Source organism: Numenius arquata, chromosome 10 (assembly GCF_964106895.1).
Source record: "Numenius arquata chromosome 10, bNumArq3.hap1.1, whole genome shotgun sequence".
In the NCBI taxonomy this organism is placed as follows: Eukaryota; Metazoa; Chordata; class Aves; order Charadriiformes; family Scolopacidae; genus Numenius; species Numenius arquata.
Genome location: NC_133585.1, coordinates 24,467,042 through 24,490,763, shown reverse-complemented (window position 1 = coordinate 24,490,763; position 23,722 = coordinate 24,467,042). Strand labels below are relative to the sequence as shown.

Genomic DNA, 23,722 nt, shown 5'->3' with positions numbered 1-23,722 from the left:
TCTGCTTAAAACACTGCTTAGAAACCGATAACCTGTATGTATCAAGGGGAAGAAAATCATTCCAATTGTTTTGGTTTTTTTTAAATCCTGAAACACAGCAGCTCCAAATTGATGCTTGATGCTCAATTATAAAAGCTTATGAGGTCAGAAAATGCTGGAAAGGAAACAAAATTAAGCTCAGTTTTGTCAGAGGAATGGAACTATTTTGCCTGACAAATCTGCAACTCATAATCAGTTTAAATCACAGAAGGCAGCAACGATTTGCATTGTTATTTATATTTCTTGCAGTATCCATTGCCCAATCTCATTCCACAGGCAAAACTGCCTCTTTTTTTTTTTAAACCTGGACATTTTTTGCAACTGCTGTTCTCCGTAGACATACTTGCTATTCATGGCACACCAAGTCAAACTTCTAAAACTTAAAGCCAACTCCAACTGTGCCACAGGAAAGGACATCGTGCTGTGAAACTTGCCTGACCCAACTTGCTAATGGCCAGCAGAAGCACGCTTGCAGCTTGGGAGCACAGCTGCCCTGGCAGTGGGAAGCACAGGCAGTAATCTCCGGGTTCACAGAATGATATGGGTTTGGAAGGGACCTCTGGAGATCATCTAGTCCAACCACCCTGCCAAAGCAGGTCCACCCAGAGCAGGTCCCACAGGAACGTGTCCAGGTGGGTTTGGAATGTCTCCAGAGAAGGAGACTCCACCACCTCCCTGGGCAGCCTCTTCCAGGGCTCTGCCACCCCCACAGGAAAGAAGTTCCTCCTCATGTTTAGATGGGACTCCTTATATTCAAGTTTGTGCCCATTTCCTCTTGTCCTGTCCCTGGGCACCACTGAAAAAGACCAGCCCCATCCTCTTGACACCCTCCCTTTAAGTATTTATAAGCATTGATCAGATCCCCCCTCAGTCTTCTCTTCTCCAGACTAAAAAGACCCAAGTCCCTCAGCCTCTCCTCACAAGAGAGATGCTCCAGGCCCCTCATCATCTCTGTAGCCCTCTGCTGTCCCCTCTCCAGCAGTTCCCTGTCCTTCTTGAACTGGGGAGCCCAGAACTGGTCCCAGTGCTCCAGATGGGGCCTCCCCAGGGCAGAGCAGAGGGGCAGGATGACCTCTCTCCACCTGCTGGTCACACTCTTCCTGATGCCCCCCAGGATGCCACTGGCCTTCTTGGCCACAAGGGCACATTGCTGGCTCATGGTCATCCTGTTGTCCACCAGGACTCCCAGGTCTTTCTCCTCAGAGCTGCTCTCCAGCAGGTCACCCCCAACCTGTCCTGGTGCAGGGGGTTATTCCTCCCCAGGTGCAAGAAACAATTTGCACCTTGTTTACACACTAAATATCTGTGTCTCTGTGTGGGTGGCTTAGACCACTCTGCATTATTTTTGCTCCTAGGTTTTAAAAATACACCCAGAGGTGTTATTCAGAATCTTTGGTAAACCTTTCCTTGAAATGTAAATCTCTCAGTATAAATGTTAAACAGAGCATGATGAGCACGGAGAAAAAAAAAAGTATCCTCATGCCTAAGATGCAACAGAAAACTGGCCCCCTGTGCTCCGGGTTCATAAATCTCGAAGTTGCACTTCATAAAGACACATTTTAATAAATTAACATTTATTGAAAATATCACATTAGCCTTTATTTTGCTCATTTTCCCCAGTGCAAAATTAAGCTATTTAACATGTAAATTGTAGTAACAGAACAGCAAGCAGCTTCATAAAATGAAAGACCAAATACACTTATAATACAATCAGACTCTTTAATCTGGTGGATAAGGGACAGGGGGGTGGAAGGGAATCATCTGGTTTAGGGTCTGATACACAACCTATCTTGTTGTTTTAACACACATCTGTTATTAAAAGCCACGGTTTAGCAGTATAACATGCATCTAAAAATTGACAATATGGGGCATCATACATTAAATATACTATTTGTAGACAAGAATCATTAGGGATAGGAAAAGGATTAAAATAAAAAGAAAAAGCACCAGGGCCCTATAGCCCTCCTAGAAAGAAGTATTTTGCAGGGAGAGTGTAATGCCATTTGTCAGCGCTCTACTGCGACACGCCGTAAGGACCAGCATTTGGCCCGTTTCCTGCATGTTTGCTGTAGAAATGCACTTCTTTGGAAAAGCAACCGTCAAGGCTTCGCAAATGCAAGTTTACTTCAGACACCCAGCTTATTGGCCTGGGTGAGGACAACTTTCAGCACAGGCATGAAAGCAGAGGTCTCGCTGAAGTTGCTGGTGCTGACTATGTGCGTGTGGATGTTCAGTCCTTCCTGGTAGTTGCGGGTTTCGATACTCTTCACGATGTTGTGCAAACCGCTAACGATGGTCGGAGAGAGCTGAAAGGAAGCCAAGCAAGGCAGGTCAGCAGAAACTAGAAGCAGCACCTACACTAACGCTGGAAAAAACAGAAATCTTGAGTGTAACGTTTGGCACTCGGGAAGGTGAAGCAATTAGTTCCTTTCTTTAAAGGTAGCCACCTTCAGAGCTGCACCACGCTGGGAACAGTCACTGGGATGTCTAACAGCAGACTCAAACTGTTCTGTATGTTCTGATACCTTCTCTGCAGTACTACAAAGCCCAGCAAGCCTTCACTGCCAGCCCCTGGATGCAGTCCCCTGAGGTGGGACACCTGCCGTGACATACTGTGGCACGTGAAAAACCTATTGAGCGTTTATGCCTTTGGGGTAAAGTTAATCGTTCAGCAAAGATGGCCTGACAATGACAGAATTAGACCACTCTAATCCTAAGGTACTAAGAGATCTAAGCCCAGTCTTTTATTCTGTCACAGACCCCTTGGAAGGCTTTGGAAAAAATTACCAGATCTTCAAAAGTACTCGCGCATCTGCCTTCCAGCGAAATCAGCAAACCTCCAACATCTAAACCACCTGGGGGGTTTTTTACCCCAAGCTGCGTGTGTCTCGCTTCCTGCTTGGAGTGGGGGAACTCGCCGTGTTGGCTCATTCTGCCAGCAGCCGGGGACAGGGACCCTCCTGATCCATTCACCCAGGGCCTGCTGCAAGGAGCTCTGCTCTCTGGCTCAGCGCGGTCCCCGCACGCTGCCACAAAACTCAGCACACGAGCCCCAAAACACCATAAAGTCTACACAGGCATGTGGGGCCAACTGCTCTATGTAGCCCTTTCTGGGATATGCATGGAAACATACAATAAAGGGACTTGAAGCACACTTTTAAAGAAAGGACAAGCACCTGCTACACACTGCAGAAAAGTCCAAACCACCGATGAAGCTCTTGGCCAGACCCGTGATATTCGACTGGGGGGAGAAGAGAAAAAAGTAAAACAGAACTTACTGTCTGTTCCCTAAGTTTGTCATATAGAAACTCCAGGCGTTTATTTGCATCATCTAGTTTCCTCTTGGTTTGCTGCAAGAGAAATACATGCATTAAACCACAGAGATTTTAAGCAGACCATACTGATTTGCTATCATTGCAAAGAAGGAATTCCGCGTACCACGTGGATTTTCTCAACGTTTTCCTAACACGTCGCTTGAGTTCTTTGCTCTGTACTTTTCTCCCCCGATTTTGCCAGGCAAGACCACGTGATAAGACTGTAGTTCTCCATACGTAACTACTCTAGTTAGCTGTAGAGGACAGTAAACCGTATAGGGGCATCCCAAAAGCTACTGGTCATATACAAACTGGTATAGCTGATATAGAAAGTGACAGAATACCAAGTTGCAGCACAATTTTTTTCCCCTATGCTTCATTGGCAAAGCATGAAGATAGCTGGATAAAGCTATTACTGGAATCAGCAACGTCAATGAGAGTTTAAGGGCGCACGCAGTCACTGAATGCTAAGTATGTACAACTCAGTCCCCTAATTATATTTTTCATTATATGATTAGTAAAACCAGAAGCTCGTTTGCAAGTTTTTACTGTCAAGAGAAAAACTAATAGCCTAACCCAAACTGTCCGTACAGGTCCTCTGTGCTTCCATGATTTTATATAGAGTAAACCACCCACTGATGTGTCTGGAATTATTTTGCCACCAAAGGCTCTAAAAATAACCCCAGTATATCCCACCTGGAGTGCCACAGCAGCTGCTGGAGAAATGCATTTTTATCCACTTTTTAATCTTTTTTTTAAAGAAACAGCTACAGAAATTGAAAATTTTAATCCAGAATATTAAATCAGTAATAAAATATCAAGGTTACAATTACAGAAGCCCAAAAAAAGGTGGTGGTCATCAGCAGCAGAAATGGCATCAGGGCATAAGAGTAATGGAACTTCCTCCTAAATCACTATGCACATCAATCCCTCTTCACTCAGGATAGTGCCACTTCCCCTGGCAACTGGAAAAGTTTGCTTGGATTAAATAATTGCCCAGAGAGAAAATAACAAAGCCTATGGGAATGCTCTACCTCGGAGGTAAAGACAGACTGGTGGCTGCCTGCTGTGCTAGGAATTAGAGAAAGCCGTTTGGATGGCAAAGGGCATAAAATGAAAACACAGCACGTAGAACTCAGGCCACACGTGGAAAACCCCTCAGCAGTAGTTACGTTGTCAAGGAATTAAGACAAGTAAGGAAAAAGTACCCAGGAGGAAGAGATAAGAAACCGGCTAATTCTTTTGGACTGGCTAACTCTCTCAGCTACACGACTTCACATCATTTGTTCCAGAACCTGTGAAAAGGCATAAATGCTATTTTCGTTTTAGAGATGGCCAACTAGAGCAAAGAGGAATAAATTGTGTTTAGTAAAAGGCAAGAAATTTCTCCAACCAAAGGAGATTAGGTAGAAGCGCAAACTGGTTGTTCTCCTCACTCTTTGCTTCCTGTTCCCACTTTCCCCTTCGGAATGTAATAACTGAGTAGTGTCTGCATTTGTTCCGATGCACAGAGTCAGGGTGGGGTGTCCCAGTGCTATGTGCCAGAAACGCTTGCTTTGCCTAAGAAAATCAGAGACACTTAAAAAGAAGCAAGCAAAATACGGTGACAGAGCAGAAAGGCAATCCCTGGGTGCAGATGTGAACTGAATCACAGAATCAAAGAAAGATATGGGGTTGGAAGGGACCTCTGGAGTTCATCTAGTCCAACCCCCCTGCCAAAGCAGGTCCACCCAGAGCAGGTCCCACAGGAACGTGTCCAGGTGGGTTTGGAATGTCTCCAGAGAAGGAGACTCCACCACCTCCCTGGGCAGCCTCTTCCAGGGCTCTGCCACCCTCACAGGAAAGAAGTTCCTCCTCATGTTTAGATGGAACTCCTTATGTTCAAGTTTGTGCCCATTTCCTCTTGTCCTATCCCTGGGCACCACTGAAAAAAGACCGGCCCCATCCTCTTGACACCCTCCCTTTAAGTATTTATTGGCATCGATCAGATCCCCCCTCAGTCTTCTCTTCTCCAGACTAAAAAGACCCAAGTCCCTCAGCGTCTCCTCACAAGAGAGATGCTCCAGGCCCCTCATCATCTCTGTAGCCCTCTGCTGTCCCCTCTCCAGCAGTTCCCTGTCCTTCTTGAACTGGAGAGCCCAGAACTGGACACAGTGCTCCAGATGGGGCCTCCCCAGGGCAGAGCAGAGGGGCAGGAGGACCTCTCTCCACCTGCTGGTCACACTCTTCCTGATGCACCCCAGGATGCCATTGGCCTTCTTGGCCACAAGGGCAAATTGTTGGCTCATGGGCATCCTGTTGTCCACCAGGACTCCCAGGTCTTTCTCCTCAGAGCTGCTCTCCAGCAGATCAGCCCCACCCTGTCCTGGTGCAGGGGGTTATTTCTCCCCAGGTGCAGCACCCTGCACTTGCCCTTGCTATTGCCTTTTTTGTGTGCCTGGGAGAGGGGGCACTCAGAGGTAGAAAAGGTCTAAGTATCCATGCAGAATGCAGTTTCTGTCCTGGCATTCTACAGCCTAACCTTTAAAGAAAGGATTATGAGAAATCAAATGCTATTGAACCTTATGATATCTGTCCAAAGAAAGGTCTATGTCCTCAAAAAAATTCTTCACAGAAAGAGTGGTCAGACACTGGAACAGGCTGCCCAGGGAGGTGGTTGGGTCACCATCCCTGGATGTATTTAAGAGTTGTTTAGATGTGGTGTTGGGGGATATGGTGTAGGGGAGAACTTTGTAGAGTGGGGTTGATGGTTGGACTCGATGATCCCAAGGGTCTTTTCCAACCTGAATGATTCTATGAAAAGCTTCTATAAAGGCCACAGACTTTTATGAGGTCTTTATGAGCTTCTGTAAAGGCCACAGACCTCTGTAAAGGAATGCATGGACAAGCCCACCCTGAAGGTTGTTGACCTGACACTCACAGGGTAAAGGAGTACGTACATGTAAATGTCAGGTCTAAACTACACAATCAGCTGAAATTTTACAATGGACATCAGTGACCCTGAACACCCAATATACTCCCACAGCCACAGAGCAGTCACAGATTTAGTAAAAACGAGCTCAGTTCCCAATCACCGTAACAGGAGCGTGAGTCTGTGCTGCTGACCAAGCACATCAGTGCACAAAGCCCTCTGCACACCACCAGCCTGTCCTTCACCATCTACCTTTCAGCATGCAGCAGGCACCAGCTGAACAGTCAGCATCCGGGCTTTGGGGTAGCCTGTTATTTAACGACCACTGGAAATCAGTGAGAAGCTCTGATACAAAGTACTGACTGCTACAGGAAAGGCTTTTCCTACCTAACTCCAGTGGTCATGGTTAAAGGTGAGAACCTTCCACTTCTCTGCTACCCATTATTTCCTTTTAAAATGAGTATGTTATCAGATATCACAGGCCTCAGATCCAAATCTAAGGTATGTACTCACATATCTGAGCCTCAGCTCAGACCTGGTGTAACACCAACTGCTTCCTGCTCTGAATTACAAGAGGCAATTAAGCAAACATAAAGGGCATGCCTCCATAGCAATCACCTGATAGAAGGAAAGACATCTTGAAAGATTTAGAATTTTTCATTTTATTTATTTTCTTTTTACACCATCAACAGCAAAACCTCAACTGTAAACAATTCCAACCCTCCTCCTTAGGAAAGAGCAGCGGAGCGGGCTGCAACGGGTTAAACTCCCTGCCCATGAGCAGCACCATCGTGCTCTGCCCATGCTGAGGGACCAGAGTCCAAGTGCTGGGGCAGCTGGGCTGTACTCTGGCCCCAGATTGCTACCTCCTATGTGTATATCGCTTTTCTGTGCATTGCTTGTGGCTGCTTAAAGCAGCCTTAGAAGGAAAAAGCTGTCTCAGGAGCAGCTGTGATGGCCAGCTGTGCTGCAGGTACCAGCACATTCAACCAAACAAAGGGGTACTCTGGGAGCACCCAACAGAGAGCACCTACCGGATCAGAAGCAGACAGCAGGCACCTCTGGATAAGAGCTTCAAACGTAGTCTTCAGAATAAGGTGCTCCTCAGGGATGGGCTTCTTGGTAATCTTCTCTGTTGGCAGTGCCTGGACATGCTGAGAAACAAAGAGCAGGTGAGGCTTTTCCAGGTCACTGTGACCACATGTTGTTTTCAATTAAACCAAATGGCATTATTAGCCAGCTTGGCACAACTCCTATTTCTTCCCTGTGTGTGGAAGTGACATTATCAGCATCTGCTGTTGCTGCCTCTGGAGAGCTGTGAAGTTGCAGAAGGAAGCAGCGTGTTAGTCCACACTGACTAGAGTATTAACTGCCAAGAGGTAGCCTCTAGGTGGAGATTACAGTAGCAAAATACCACTGTGGTGCAAAGCTAGTGCCTAAAAACTCTGCAGTACGCTTCGGAGGTACGAGAAATGCCTGGTCAGTAGGATACCAGCCTGCACGTCTCTGCTGATGGAACACACCAAAACTGGGCAACACTGGGCTACGTTACCTGGATGGCATTGCCGATTGGGGCCCCCGGGGCCCCCTCTGTGCTGGGTTTGGAAACGGCAGGAGGCATGATGCATGGTCCCAGGGTCTGGGGAGCAGGTGGGTAGCCACCCTGCAGCACCGGCTGCCCTGCAGGGAGGTGCGGAGGCTGGAAGTTGGGTGCACTCATGGGTGCTGCTGGAGCTGGAGGCTGCTGCATCTGAGACTGCGGATCCGCCAGCGGGTTCATGATGGGGGAGGTGATGGGAATCGGGGGCAGGAAGTTATCAGGGACCTGGGGAAAAAGCAAACAATGCCTTTATGCTGTCACGGCTGCTGCAGGCAGAGCACAACACCGATCTCTTACAGGCTCCCCAAACTGCAGCAGGTGAGAGCTCCGCCACGCAGAGCGCTGAGCCCCCACGTTATAGAAATAATAAGGGCAGGCAACACAGGATTTCACTCTGGCTAAACAAATCCATTCCTCTGGCTGCAGCTGCACAGTAAGAAGTGCCCTGGGGCAGTAATATCCTCCAGCACTTCCAGTCCTGCACGCTCTGCCTGTCCTCCTGCCCACGCAGGTCAGGAGCAGTCTGCCCAACCTGTCCCTGGCCACAGGAGATGAGTACAGCTGCCTCAAATCAGAGCCACCATTTCTCTCCTAAAGGTACGAAACAGAGGTCTGGCAGACCATCACTTACAGAAGAAGAGTTGCACTAATGAAAACTAACGCACACCTACTATTGGGTCATTATATTTAGATTTTTGTGTCTTGCTTTCAAGGGTACATTTTTGTCTATGCAGTACGTAGGTCAGAGCTAGCAACATGCACCAATAAAGCTTCCGAAAGCCTTTCGGTGCAAACCTGTTTGCCAGATGCTTAAGTCAGATTATGAGTGCATTTCAGATTCATCACTAAGCATCTGCCAGTCTTTACACAGGGGCGTTTTGGAAACATTTGGTGGAGGGAAGAAACGACAAAATGACCTACTTGCCTCTGCTACATACCATACAGGAATCCAAACAAAAGAAAGAGCTCCCATGGGAATATACACATTTTGTTGGGCATACATGGAAAAAAGGAAAGATTACAGAATCCTGAATGCTACCCTGAATGATGCCAGAATTAAGCTAGTGGTTTGGGACAGCAAAAAAAAAAAAAATATATTCCCAATCAAGCACCAAAGTCAGTTATAAAAGCAATGAATCACAGCAATAAACTTTTGAGTGGTGGATAAGTTGTTAGGTAGAAAACAGTTGTAAATTATGCTGTGGCTTGAAATGCCAGACAGTTCTTTCATTTTACAATACTCCATGTGTGAGTCATTTTATAATAACCTAAACCACTGCCTCATACCGTAGACATAAGGGAAACCAATATAGAAACATTTCTTACAGAAGTTTGTTAAATACTCAACAGGGGATGTAACGAACACGACTCCTCATTTAGAAGGGAGCCAACCCTCGAGCCCTGGCTATGACAGAAATTCTGGCTGACACCCCCACACAGCAGTAGCAAAAAAAACGGTTTGCAGAAGGCTGCTTCTTGAGCTGTCGGGTCCAGCAGTTATTCTGACAACTTGTCTCCTTCTACTTAAGAGCCCGAAGCCCCGAAAGGCAGCATGGGGCAGTCAGGAGCACACAAAGCATCCCCCTATCAATCCTCCAAAAGCTTCTTAAATCTTGTAACTGCAGAGACCAAAACCTAAAGGGTAAGGGAGACTTCTCTCTTTACCTTTTCCCAGACCTTATCTTGCCTGCTCCAACTTTTCTTTCCCTCCTTTTACATACATGGAGGGAGGGAACTCTTTACTCTTTACATGGAGTATGTAAAGAACACTTTACATACTCCAAACTGACTCTTGCTTCCCAAATACACCAGAGCAACGGACAACACTGCTGTGGAGACATGCAAGACTACAGCAGCGTCAGGGGATGAAAAGGCTTACTCTGCTCTGTGCCAAGCGTCCTCAGCTATTCCACCCCGCTGCAGTCTAAATCTGTTTTACAAAACTACATTGTCTCCATCACAAAAATTGTCTTACTTTCAGCAAATCTCTCAGGACCAGACCCTTAATCAGGATAAACTGCTTTCAGCTCTAGCAAAGTCAGTAATCTCTAACAATTTGCATAGCCTCATTATTTTGCGTAAGTATCATCTCCTGCAAAACTCATCTGCTTTACTGCAGATGAAAACAATCCAAGGTATTTTCTTCCCTCAAACCAGGATCAATGTTGATACTAACAATCACAACTTCAGCAAAAAGCCACTATCTCTTTGGAGGCTTAAATATTTTGAGAGAGATAATGCATACTAGAGAGGTGTAAAGGCCATTTCTGCTCATGAGATGCAGCTTTGGTTTGCTGCTAACCCTTTTTCCACCCACCCACCCCTCTTTTTTTCCTTTCCGCTGCCAACAAGTTTCCCAGGAGCAGCTTAAATTACTGCTTTTCAAGTGGTCAGCACTCAATTGTGTCAAAACAGGATTTCATAGAATCATAGAATCATAGAATCATCCAGGTTGGAAGAGACCCTTGGGGTCATCGAGTCCAACCATCTACCCTACACTACAAAGTTCTTCCCTATATCATATCCCCCAACACCACATCTAAACGGCTCTTAAACACATCCAGGGATGGTGACTCAACCCCCTCCCTGGGCAGCCTGTTCCAATGCCCGACCACTCTTTCCCTGAAAAATTCTTTCCTAATGTTCAGCCTAAACCTACCCTGCTGGAGCTTGAAGCCATTCCCTCTCGTTCTGTCATTAATTACCTGTGCGAAGAGACCAGCACCAACCTCTCTACAGTGTCCTTTCAAGTAGTTGTAGAGAGTGATGAGGTCTCCCCTCAGCCTCCTCTTCCTCAAGCTAAACAGTCCCAGCTCCTTCAACCGCTCTTAATACGATTTGTTTTCCAGGCCCTTCACCAGCTCCATTGCCCTCCTCTGCACTCGCTCCAGCACCTCGATATCTCTCTTGGATTGAGGTGCCCAAAACTGGACACAATACTCCAGGTGTGGCCTCACCAGTGCTGAGTACAGGGGGACAATCCCCTCCTGACTTCTGCTGGTCACACTATTTCTAATACAAGCCAGGATGCCGTTGGCTTTCTTGGCCACCTGGGCACACTGCCAGCTCATATTCAGCCGCTTGTAATTAGAACCCCAAATACAGTACCTTCTTCTTCTTGGCAGCTCTGTTTAGGGCGGGAGGGTCGTTCCAGCCGTTCTGAGGTCCTGGGACAGAAAGAAAACAGAGATTCTAAGCACCTCGGAGGAGAGCGCCTGCCTTCACTTGCCCGCTCCTCTGCCCTTCACTGGGGGCCAGAACATCTCCTGAGACAGCACAAGCCTCCCAGCCATCAGACCCTCCCGAGGTGTTGTTCTGTACCAAACCTTCCGCTCTTCCAAGAGAGCGCACTCGATGCAGCTGTAGGACTTGTGCACCAAAGCTCACGTTAGTGCACTAGTAATAGTTCCCCATCTCCTCCCAGAGTACGTGCAATCGGAACCATAGCATTGTATCTCAGCATCACCACGGCCTCACTGAGTAATCGGGATTTATTGCACAAAGCCACAAAGCCAAATCTCTGCTCAATGGACTTTTTCACCACAGTGTTTTTCACTCAGCAGATGATGAATTCACTTTAGACGGCAGAGCTTAGCATCACTGCAGAATTTCCTCAATTTATCAAAAACTTCGTTCGCTCTGAGCTTTCTTTTTTTTGAAACAAGTTCCACATCCAAACCATGTTAAAGAGAAAAACGCAGAACAATTAAAAAACCCCTTTCACGTCTGCTTTCTCTTTAACCAAAGGCAGTGCCATCTCTTCAGCACTGGTGAGGCCTCACCTCGAGTGCTGTGTTCAGTTCTGGGCCCCTCACCACAAGAAGGACATTGAGCTGCTGGAGCGTGTCCAGAGGAGAGCCACCAAGCTGGTGAGGGGTCTGGAGAACAAGTCATACGAGGAGAGGCTGAGGGAACTGGGCATGTTTAGTTTGGAGAAGAGGAGGCTGAGGGGAGACCTCCTTGCCCTCTACAACTCCCTGAAAGGAGGGTGTAGAGAGGTGGGTGTTGGCCTCTTCTCCCAAGGGAATAACGACAGGAGCAGAGGAAATGGTCTGAAGTTGGGGCAGGGGAGGTTTAGATTAGATTTCAGGAAGAATGACTTTCCTGAGAGGGTGGTCAGGCCCTGGAACAGCCTGCCCAGGGAGGTGGTGGAGTCACCATCCCTGGAGGGATTTAAGGAACATGTAGACGTGGCACTTCAGGGCATGCTCTAGTGCCCGAGATTGTGGGGGTCTTTTGTGTGTGTGTGTGTGTGTGTGTGTGTGTGTGTGTGTATGGTTAGACTCGGTGATATCACAGGTCCCTTCCAACTGTGAAGATTCTGTGATTCCTGACAGCCATGTGCCCCAGGGGCTCCTCTGTTCCTCCCTATCCAGAAAATCCCAGAGCATCTCTGATATAGGAAGTCTAACTTCTGCAGTGCTGTGGTAGTGGTAACATGTTAAGAAAGTCCCCCAGGCTGTTAGTGCTCTTAATTTCCTGGAATAATTTGCTTTAAAAAAGGAAAGCCAGCATTTGTTCCTGTGGTTAAAAACTCCAGGTATGTTATTTGTTTTAATTAAGGAATTAAAAATTGATTTGATTAAAGTCTAATTGGCAAGCAGCACCGCACTTCATTTTCTTCAAGAACATATGCATTGTTGATGTCCATTCAATTAATTTCATATAGTGGTTGTAATTATTTTCAGGTTAGGTGGTACCTAGTTCACCTGTGAAGGGAGAGGCCTGGTCTCGAGTTGGTAGGCTTTCTGCAGATAAAATGCAAAGAGAACTAAAAACTATTTTCTTCAAAAAAAAAAAAATAAAACAAATGGTCCGTAATTTTTGATTAGCAATTTAGTTTCAATAATCGCGAGAAAAAAAAAAACAAACCACCACCTAACCTAATTACAATGCCAGTTTAGAGACAAATCGTTTGTCCAAACCACCCTGTGGAATTGCTTTTGTATGCCTTCCCTGAAAACAAGCCTGTTGCTCTTTCCATGCAATAAATCGGTGCTTCTAGTTGTTTCTAACAAATGTTGCGGAGTCCCATCCCACTTTCTTATCTCTTCCAGTGTTCTCATTTTCTATTCCTGCCAGCCAGTGCAGCTGACAGACCATTACTCTCAGCAACAATGTTCTCACCATCATTTTACCATTCCAGAAACCTTTCTCAGGAGATTCTGAAAGTACTTGACTTCAAGGTGGATGCCAAGGATTTTCCCAAATCAGGGTGCGCTTTCAACTGCATCCAGCCCAGCAGAAAAAAGTATGTTTACAAAGCAGCTTTACACCCATGTGAAAAGACATGTTGCCTGCTCAGACTGAGCAACAAATCCAAATGGCAAAACACAGTCAATAAAACCTTTGCCATTTCCAAGAGAAGAGGAATGCTGGGGTGAGTTAACTCCTGCTCCTGGGGTTGCTCTGAGGCACTTATAGTTCTGGTGCAAACCCTTCCCTTGGCTCAGAATTGCTCTATCACAATTTCAATCAAGATTCGAGACTCTGAAAATTAAAACTCCCTCAAAAGCAGGTCCAAAGACCTATCATAAAAAAAGTGAGATAGATTGAAAATGAAATTAAATGTGGGCTTTTCTTGCTTAATGGAGCTCCAAGCACAGCGTAACATACTAATGTTATATGCATTTGCAAAAAACAGAAGATATTTATAGAACTGTTTCCTTTAAGTGCATCTTTAAACCCAAGCCAGTTCAAAGGTCAGGTGCTTTTCAAGATTTCAAATTTGAGATCTTTTTTCTTCCTCCCTTACACCATCCTTTAAATGAATCACATTTGCAAAGTGAAACACAATTTTCCCAGGTTAGATCACCACCACACACAAAAGCACATCACTTCAAAGCCAAGATCAGCATCACTACACACTTTGCACTGGAACATTCAGAGTTACAGGTGAGATCTACTTCTGGCTGCAGATTTCTGTGGTTCTTTGGGATCTCATGCCAAGGCATCCTTCACTACGCAATGCAGCTACTCTGGAAAGTATGTTGGTGGTTAAGCATATTAAGCACATACACTGTCACTTCTACACTTACAAAGCAAGGGCTTTTTCCCTCTTGTTTATATGGTTTTTTTGAAAGGTGTAATCTAAAAATTAGAAGAGGACAGTGTGCTCCTCAGATACCTCTTATCTTTTTTCCATAGTTCTCCAGCTGCAGGCAGCAGTTGTGTGCCAGCAGCCCACACGCACGAGCCACCTGACTTCAGCAGCTCACCGTGCCCCGGAGTCCACCTCTGCATAGGTGACATCAGCAAGATGTACTAGACTACTGTCTACCTTGATTACTCAATTTTACAAATCAACTGGTATTCTCATTAATGTCCCTAATTTCTATTGTCCGGAGTACAGAGCTTCACCCACTCTAAGCATGCCACAATGGCTATGTCACTTCACTGTTAATGCAAGAAATTTAGCAAGTGACAGATCTGAAGTGTCTACCAGTGATGCAAGTAGAGTAGTATTCGGAGGTGCAGAAGCTACGCTGTCTGCATTATAAAGTGCTGCTCCACATCCCAGGTCTAGAATCCTTTCCAACACCTCTTCCTCTGCCCAATTCAATAGTTCCTCTGTCTTACAGATAGAAGTTTGACATGGCCCGTAACATGGGGTCAGGAGATGTCACAGTACAACATCTCAAAGAACAGAGAGGACACTGAATCTGGCTGCAGGATAGAGGGAAAAGGCTTCTCCCCTCGCAGCCCTAGCAGCTGCCCTACACCAGTCCTCTCTATTATTTGACAGAGCAAAAGACCATTTCTCCCCAAAATACAAGTGTGTGTGCGAAGGCAAGGTGTGGGCTCCCAGCCACACAGATGCCAGGAGCACCTACGCAATCAGCAATGTGCCTTTTCTGGACTACACCACCCCTAACTTCTAAAAGAAGTGAGTCACAGTAGGGTCCTTAGGGCCTGTCAGCAGAGTCAGCATCCCTGGAACATCCCTCATAGCCTAACTTCCAAGCTCTGGTCCTTGACTCTCCAGCTGGACCACCCGGATGAGAAGTATGTTTATGGCCAGATTTAGAAAAGGACCGCTCAATACTTCCTGCACAGTATGACAGATGCAAGGCTGTTGTTTCACAGGCTGCTAAGTGAAGAGAGAGGTTTGTTATCACAAGTGAGGTCACTGCCCCACAGCAAACAGTTATGTCCAGGCAGTCACAAGCAGACATTGCACCCCACCTCAGTGCATGCTCAAACATGCTCTTACGTGTCAGCCAAACACACACACATGCTTTGGATTAACATTCAGGAAAGAGACATGTAAAAGCATTTCTAAATAATTTCTGATTATCTTTTAAGGCATTCAGTAAATCCCATCACACTAAGTGGTTAGGAAAAAAATAATGGAAGCGAGCCACAGGAAAAGCTGTTAGAATACGCTGCCAATCCTGGGCTTGAAATGCCACTCACAGAACAGGACACAGAGGCAAATCACATTTGCAAAATTGTTCTGCGAGGAGAACTGGGATCATCTTCTCTGCAGCGATTAGGAAAACTTGCTCGTTTTTGTATTTTGCTCTCCAGCCACATAGCAGGTTTTGATGTCAGTCTCACAAGGTTAAAACTGTGCCGCCATCCATCCACAATATACAATAGCCTTATAAAAAGACAATGCTGAACCGTCCTGTCTTGGGCAAGACAAGAGCTCTGAGTTCATGGCAAAGTCTGACTCGCAAAAGAGATTGCTCCCACTGCTCAGCAAGTGCTCACTGCAGCAACACAGCTGTATCATCGCCAGATGCACAGGGAAGACGTGTTTTAGAAATGCTTTGAATTGACCTCTAAGCACAAGCAAACTTTGTACAGAGCATTCTCAAGGAAAAGGTGCACATTTAACTGGATGAGTAATAAAGCAAAACCCTCCCCCAGCCCCCCCAGCCTGCTCCCCCATCCAAGCGCAGACCTGTTCTCTGGGATGCGGGAAGGTCGCTGGTTGCAGGCAGAGTACCTGTTGGTCCAGTAGGTAATGCATAAGCCACAGAAGTTGCTGGAGGTCCTGGCCTGCCATGCTGAAAGGACGCGCCAGAAGGAGGAAGAGGGAAGGAAGAGATGGGATTCAGGCTTGCTGGGGAGGGTTGAGGCTGCCCAGGGTACAGTGGGGAGGGCAAGGACTGGGCAGAGGCAGCAGGCAGGTAGGGAGGGGTGGTGTTAGGGGCAGGGTTTGGGTAAGACGCTGAAGCAGGGACAGCGATAGGTTGCTGAGGCTGATAGAGAGTTGGTCCCCCCGTTCCACAAGAGTACTGCTGTGTGGCCTGATATGCTACAAACAGGGAGAAAAGACAGTCAGTGAGTTCATAACAGAGGAACAGGTTTCATCTGCCTCTGCTTCCTTCTCTACCTCCTCTCTTACTGCCCCCCCCTTCCCCTTCAAACCACTTTTACCTGTCTAGCCAAATCCCGGCTTCTACAACTCTGCCTGCACTTGCAGGAATGCTCAAAACCTCAGCCTGCCACTAGGAGCAGGGAGCCAGAGAAAGGACTGCCTTGGCTGTAAGGACTCCCATTGTCCCCTGGACTCTCCTCCCCAGAGCCACCATGGCACTTGGGGTGAGGCTGCAGCACACGGACACTGCTGCTGTGGCTGTTTCCTGGACCACTGCAATCCTCACGGTGCCTCTCAGGGAAGGGAAAACCCTGCCCCAGGTTTGCACAAAGGGAAAGTCTAGGCCACGGAAGTGAAGAGCAGTCTCTGGAAGCGAGTGCAAGCTCACAGCCTTTCACTGAGGGCTCTGCAGCTTAACTTCACTGCCTCTTCTCTGATCATCTATGCCCATATTTTCCTCCCTTGTGCCTGTACTTTTAGTCCCCTGCTTTGAACGTGTCAGTGCTCTGCCCTCTTCCTCACTCACCTCTACTACCACCCTTGACTCCTCATCCCCATTCCCATCTTCATGGAGTCACCATGAGAACTGGATGGCCTAGCTGCACACAGATGAGTTGGGTCCCTCTTTGCCAGACCTGTGCTACTTCTCCAGGACTCACACAGGGGGGTTTCTGAGGAAGGGCCAGCTGGGGAGTGAGTCTAAGAGCTGTGGCCAGACACTTCTCAGCAGAGGAGACAGTGTCTGACAGAAGGTGTGTGATGTCTGGACCCCAACAAGAAATCACAATCCCTCAGATGTCATCCCAGGAGCTTCCCCCTCCCACTGCCCCGACCCCCCAAAAAAATGTGGGACTTGCTTGGTCTGAACCCTCCCAATCCCAAGGAGGGGACTGGCTATGCCCAAGTAAATGTGGCCTCATCACTCGGCTGGCCCGCCTGGGTGGGAGGGAGAGGGGGGATATGCTGCTACTCACTCTGCAGGTACGTTGGTCGGGCCCCGGCTGGTGGGTACATGCTGCAATTGGAAGATGTGGCTTGCTGTGATGGCATGTTGGGGTTAACAGCACCTGGCATGATAAAGCCTGGAAGAGGTGGGTTGTCTCCCTGTAAAAAGATTGCAGGAGAAAGAGTAGAGGTAGATAGGATTTAGTCAGCAATGGTAATGCAGTGCTGAATCCGAACGGTAACAAAACGATCAGTTCCCATGTCAAGGTCTGAAACCACATTCCCTGGAAGAGCCACCAGCACAGGGGCAAATGCCTCCAACCATCCCAGTGCCTTAGGGTGCCCAGTGTAACACTGAAAGCACAACTTGTACGTGCAAGGACTTCAGCAGCCACACATACCTTCCTGCACAAGGAAGAGGTCCTTGCCGGAGCTGCCTGTTATTTGGGCAGTCCAAGAACACCCTGCCATCCACAGCTTTCAACTAACAACTTGAACCTTAACTCTGAAGCTTCTAATTTCCATGGGAAAGAGGGAAAGGAAAAAAATATCATTACACTTCAAATATCCCAGTGTGGGGCAAGGGCTGGGGGGGGCGTCAGGTCCCCAGGTTCTTGAGCTCCCACTCAAGGCTTCCCAGAGCTACTCATCTGAGCACTGGTAAAAAAAAACAAGAAGTAACGAGACACAGAGGAGCAAAACGGGAGCACACATGGAAGCTGCTCCTTTTGCCTATCCATACCAGGCTGTGTCAAGCGCACAGACTACTACACCAGGGGACACACTAGGGTGGAGCAGGGGCTCAGATAGGAATAATGAAGGTTATACCTGTGTGTCAGAGGGACAGCCTGCAGGAGGATGGCTGGGAAGGGCAGTAGGAGTTTTGTTACTCCAGGTAGTGACAGTAGGGGCAATTCTAACCTGAATTGAACAAAGAAATACCAATCATGGAAAACAAAACAACAAAAAAAAGTCTAAAGGGTTTCACAAAACAAGATGCAAAGAAGTGAACACAAAAAGGTTGCATGCTGGCACTTTTATCACAGCCATAAAAATCTTAGAGGAAGAAAGAAAAGTGCATTCAAGATAGGCAAAAATCACTGTGCACTGGAGCCGAAGTGAACTGCAGAGTGAAGACAAAGCACAGCAGAGACGCAGCTACAACAGGCTGTGGAGCAAGTGCAGTGTAATGTGTGCCAATGAGCCAGGTCTGCCTCTTTCATTACATTTTCCTATTGCAGAAGCTCCCCCCAGGCTATTGCATGACATTGAGCATCATTAAGCACAGCTGAATGTTCCACATTGAATTCAAACATACTGCCTCACACAAAAGAAGTCTGTTTAAACTGATCTTAAGAGGAATTTAAAATGATTAAAATCTGATATTCAGCTCTTGCACATGCACAAACATACATCTTAATTCTAATTGCTTCCCAGCCAGTCTCCCACAGTTCCTTTCCTTTATCTTCCTTCTTTGCTATTCCAAAGCCCTTCAGCTCCACGCAACCACTACTACCTTTCTGACAGCGCAGAAACCAAGAACCTCCCATGCCTGCAACATCCCTGAGCAAAGACAGGGTGTGCTGCCCAGGGATGGGAGGCACAGCCAGGGTCAGGAGCCCGACACCACACTGTCCAAGCACAGGCAGAGGGAAAGCTGCAGCCCTAAAGTCCTGGCTGTCTCAGCTGGCTTCAGTCTATCAGTCTCTAACCCTGTGCAGTGCTGGGCTAACGGCGCAGTCAGCTGTACAACAGCTTCTGTTAACATCTGCGTAACTCACCACTGGAGTCACCTAAAAGACTTTTCCATCCCCTTTCATGCCCGTTTCTTTTTTTTCAGATGAAAAGAGGGTTCAAAAACTTACGCTGAAAGAAAACCAAGTTTTCAGTACACATTACTTTTTGGGCCAGCAATCAAACCAAGTCTGCCTGTGGCCTGAACAAGCCCTGTTGTCATGGTTTCAGATGGGACAGAGTTGACTTTCTTACTAGCAGCTGGTGTAGTGCTATGTTTTGGATTTGGGATGAAAATAGTGTTGGTAGTGCACTAATGTTGTTGGTTGTTGCTAAACAGTCAAGGCCTTTTCTGCTCCTCATATTGCCCAGCCAGCAGGTAGGCTGAGAGTGCACAAAAAGTTGGGAGGAGACAAAGCCAGGACAGCTGACCCCAAGTGACCAAAGGGATATTCCTTGCCATATAACATCACGCTCAGCATATAAAGCTCAGGGAAGAAGTAGTAAGTAGGACATGTTAGGAGTGATGGCATTTGTCTTCCCAAGTAGCCATTATACATGATGGAGCCCTGCTGTCCTGGAGATGTCTGAACACCTGCCTGCCAATGGGAAGCAGTGAATCAATTCCTTGGTTTGCTGTGCTTGTGCGCATGGCTTTTGCTTTACCCATTAAACTGTATTTATCTCAACCCATGAGTTTTCTCACATTTATTCTTGTGATTCTCTCCCCCACCCCACTGGGGGGATTGTGAGCAAGCAGCTTCACGGTGCTCAGTGGCTGGCTGGGGTTAAACCACAACACCTATGTACACACTGTCTTAAAAGGAAGTCAAATAAAACAAGTATCCTACAACTCAAATATGTAATTTCTTTCTGGTTCATCAGCATACTGTTGGGCAACTTTCTGAAATGGCACCTGTCCCCTTCAAGCCCTTCCTGCTAAGCATGAGCTCCCTGGAAAGCCAAGAACACAGCGGGTAACTCATTCGCAGTGTTTGCGGGGTTGTGAGACACCCAGCCTCGTATTAATGAGCAGGGCTTGCTTAAATAATAGCTTGAGGCATTCCTGAAACTGTAAGAGAAAGGAGAAACTCTGGTTTAAAAAGCATTGCTAAGATCATGCCATCTAGACGACAGCTGCTGTTTTCCACAGCCAAAGGGGACATACGCAGCATTACTTCTCAAGTCAACTCATTGGTTACAAGAGGGAAGGTCAAAGACACAGGAAAGAATAGTAGAGTTAATTACTGACAGCGATGCATTTAAAATCATATACAATGGCTTTAGCAAGGTAATCTTGTACAAACAGGATGAAGGCTTTGTCACTTCTGAAATCTACCTTGTTAACACCCTGGAGAGAAGGTGAAGACACACACAGTTGTTGACATCAAGAAAACAAAGCCCAACTCCCCCCCAGTTTTCAGCCCTTCTTCCTTCCTGCCTCCATTTTTCCGGCAGGAAGTGCTTGAAGGGCAGCACTGGCAGACATGCCTCTGCTTGTGCCAATCTCCTCTGTGTAAGAAGAACACCTGGAGCACTAACACAGATCCACTCTCAGAAAAGCCCAGCCCGGAGCCCCTGTGTAGAGCAGGGCCAGATGAGCTCCAGCACAGGGCTGTGTGGATTAGGGACTTGGCAATGCTCTTTATGCATGCTTAAGCATGCACAACCAGGGCCGCCCACTGCACCACACTCTGGTGATGGCAAACATGGTCTGATGAGGTCTGTCATCCTCAGGCTAGAGATAAAACCAGGCATTTGCCTCCCCCATTTCTCCTCTTCCTCCCTGCACAGCCCCCAGGTCCCTTATTAGTCCCATACTCACCGTGTCTGTCTTCTTGCACAGCTCACTCTCAGCTCAGACCTGCCACCCTGCTCCTGTCTCGCTCCCTGCCTGTGCCCCCTTACACCTGGCTGGGAAGGTGTCTAAACAGTAGGCTGCACCCACAACTGCCAAAACATGCCCTCCATTTGCTATTGTCACTTCCCAGCAACTTCTGCAGCCAACATCAGAGCTGGGGTGGGGGGAGGAGGTGGGAATAACCAGCCCCAGAAGAGGCTAGTGAGCAGCATGAGCAAGACCCAAGGCCTGCTGGAATGGCACAACATCAGGGCCGCATTGAAAAATCCTGCACTGCTCTCCCACACAGTCATTCTTGGCGCTGAAGCACATTATTAAACAAAGAGGGAAAAATATCTGATCTTCAAAAGCAGGCTACTTGACAAGGTGCTTAATGGATGTTTCCAGATGAGGAGTAAAGGAGGCATCTGTACTGATTGAAAAGCAGCACCAATGCCTTTTACTCCAAGGCTCTTGGTAGAGGTATGTCATACAGCCCCAGCTCAGGTCAAGAGAAAGGAAAAAAAAAAAAATCCTCTACCCATCACTCTCCAGAACTCAAGCACCGTCTCCCTCCCTGACTGCCCAAACCATTTACCTGTTGGTAATACTGCTGGGCTGGAGCCTGGGGCCCTTGCAACTGTCCAGCCACAGGGCCAGCTCGTCCTTTGGGCATGGGCTGTCGCTCGTGCGGTGCCTTGAAGGTCTCCTGTCCCCCTGGGAGCTCCCCCTGGGCTCTGCAAAGCCTGTCACGTAGCAGCATGATGTTTGGCTGCAATCAGAAAAGAACAGTGAAGGAAGGTTAGCTGCACTGCCTGTCATCCAGTGCATCACACAAAGAGGCTGACTGGCCACACGTTGGCGAGCGCTCTCTTGGAAGCCTGCTCTGCTTTAGTTCATTAAGTCTTTTTTGCATGAGACATGGGGTCAATGGAACTGCCTTACGTGTCCATGCCTCCCGTCTTGGGCTGCATCATTCCCAAGCCAGCCTGTCTACAAATACCAGCTGATCAAAGGATGAGAAATCACAAGAAAATAACTAACCAAGTACAAAGACACATGTTTCAACAGTGACTGGCTTGCAGGAGGGACAGTTGCCCCTTTGACAGCCACTGGCTGCAAGGACAATGGTGTCAAATGAAGAGGGAAAAGAACAAGGCAGTGTACTTCTGGCCAGCTCAGCGAGGCCAGCACAGGGAGAGGGGAAACAGTCTGTCACATCCCAATGTGCATTTCAAATGGCAGTCCTGCTGGCTAACTGCACCACACGGAGACCTTTGCTTGAAGTACACCTGTTCACACAGAGACAGGGAGTAGAAAACCTGAAGGCCCTGTACCTGGTTGGTGTTTGCAGGGAGGAAGGTCAAAGCTGCAGCAATACTGCCCTGGGCGGCCAGGAGGTTGGCATACTGGCTCATCTTCTCAGCCAAAAGGGCCCCCACAGCATTGGGTTCCACAGCCTGGGTGAGCTGCACGGCTTTGCGCAGGATTACGACTTTCTCTATTAAATCCTGGAAGAACAGGAAAAAAATAACCACAAATGAGAATCACAGAATGATATGGGGTTGGAAGGGACCTCTGGAGAGCATCTAGTCCAACCCCCCTGACAAAGCAGGTCCACCCAGAGCAGGTCCCACAGGAACGTGTCCAGGTGGGTTTGGAATGTCTCCAGAGAAGGAGACTCCACCACCTCCCTGGGCAGCCTCTTCCAGGGCTCTGTCACCCTCACAGGAAAGAAGTTCCTCCTCATGGTTAGGTGGAACTTCTTCTATTCAAGTCTGTGCCCATTTCCTCTTGTCCTGTCCCTGGGCACCACTGAAAAAAATACTTAAAGGATGGGGGCAGGTCTTAAGATCTTTAAGTATTGATAAGCATTGATCAGATCCCCCCTCAGTCTTCTCTTCTCCAGACTAAAAAGACCCAAGTCCCTCAGCCTCTCCTCCTAAGAGAGATGCTCCAGGCCCCTCATCATCTCTGTAGCCCTCTGCTGTCCCCTCTCCAGCAGTTCCCTGTCCTTCTTGACCTGGGGAGCCCAGAACTGGTCCCAGTGCTCCAGATGGGGCCTCCCCAGGGCAGAGCAGAGGGGCAGGAGGACCTCTCTCCACCTGCTGGTCACACTCTTCCTGATGCCCCCCAGGATGCCACTGGCCTTCTTGGCCACAAGGGCACATTGCTGGCTCATGGGCATCCTGTTGTCCACCAGGACTCCCAGGTCTTTCTCCGCAGAGCTGCTCTCCAGCAGGTCAGCCCCCACCCTGTACTGGTGCAGGGGGTTATTTCTTCCCAGGTGCAGCACCCTACACAACAGGGTGAAGTAGGCCCTGGCTAGTGACTCTCATGGATCCTCAGGCCAGCCCTGCAGAACCCCTCGCACCTGAAAGAAAGCCCAAGCCAAGTGAAAGTTTCCCAGACAGTTACAGCTGCACCGAAGGCACGATTTTTCTAGCACTCGAGACAATAAAAGAGCAACCAGCAGTTGTGCACCAAGTGGCTTCTAACAGCAGAGCCAGCATTGCATTGGGTAGAGCTCAAAGCCAAAAGAACTGCTTTTATTAAACAGGATTTCAAAGCCCTATCAGGACTCAGCATGTCCACCGAAAGAATATGCTTTCACAAGAACATCTGGCCAGAGCCATGAGAGTGCTGGGTGCCCCATATCTGTCTGCAGCATTTTAGCAAGTTGGTAATTAACCATCTTAATCAAAAGTATCTAACTTGGGAGAGTTGTCCACGGTTTTCTGGTTGTTACTGCAAAGACGGTTTTCCTGATATTCACCAGGAATATTCCATATCTTCCCTTCCTTGCACAACCCCAAATATCAGACCTGGCCTTGGTTGGGATTCCTCCTAGTGATAAGTTACAGGAACATTTTCTGGTCAGTTTTCTTGTGTTTTTCTTACTCACTGAATTATATTGGAAGATACAACAACTATTCATTCGACAATATTAACATGCAATCCTCTTCAAAAATCTTGTAACAGATTTAATGAGAACATACCACACAGGATT

General features: G+C 47.6%; 1 protein-coding gene across 4 annotated transcripts in view; it reads right to left on the bottom strand.

Moving 5' to 3' along the window:
* Positions 1-1,600: 1,600 nt before the first annotated feature.
* Positions 1,601-23,722, bottom strand: part of SEC31A (SEC31 homolog A, COPII coat complex component) — a 55,359-nt gene continuing 33,237 nt past the window's right edge. For 2 of the 4 annotated variants that reach the window (XM_074154593.1, XM_074154594.1), the window contains 8 exons: positions 22,050-22,223; positions 21,311-21,484; positions 17,168-17,297; positions 10,973-11,031; positions 7,817-8,089; positions 7,299-7,418; positions 3,318-3,389; positions 1,601-2,345 (listed from right to left, as the gene is read on the bottom strand). In XM_074154593.1, coding sequence (XP_074010694.1) covers positions 2,166-2,345; positions 3,318-3,389; positions 7,299-7,418; positions 7,817-8,089; positions 10,973-11,031; positions 17,168-17,297; positions 21,311-21,484; positions 22,050-22,223 — 1,182 coding nt within the window. In that variant the 3' untranslated portion in view covers positions 1,601-2,165. Of the gene's footprint in view, positions 2,346-3,317; positions 3,390-7,298; positions 7,419-7,816; positions 8,090-10,972; positions 11,032-12,564; positions 12,613-15,773; positions 16,131-17,167; positions 17,298-17,966; positions 18,060-21,310; positions 21,485-22,049; positions 22,224-23,722 lie in introns of all 4 variants that reach the window. The other 2 variants (XM_074154591.1, XM_074154592.1) reach the window with 2 other exon arrangements.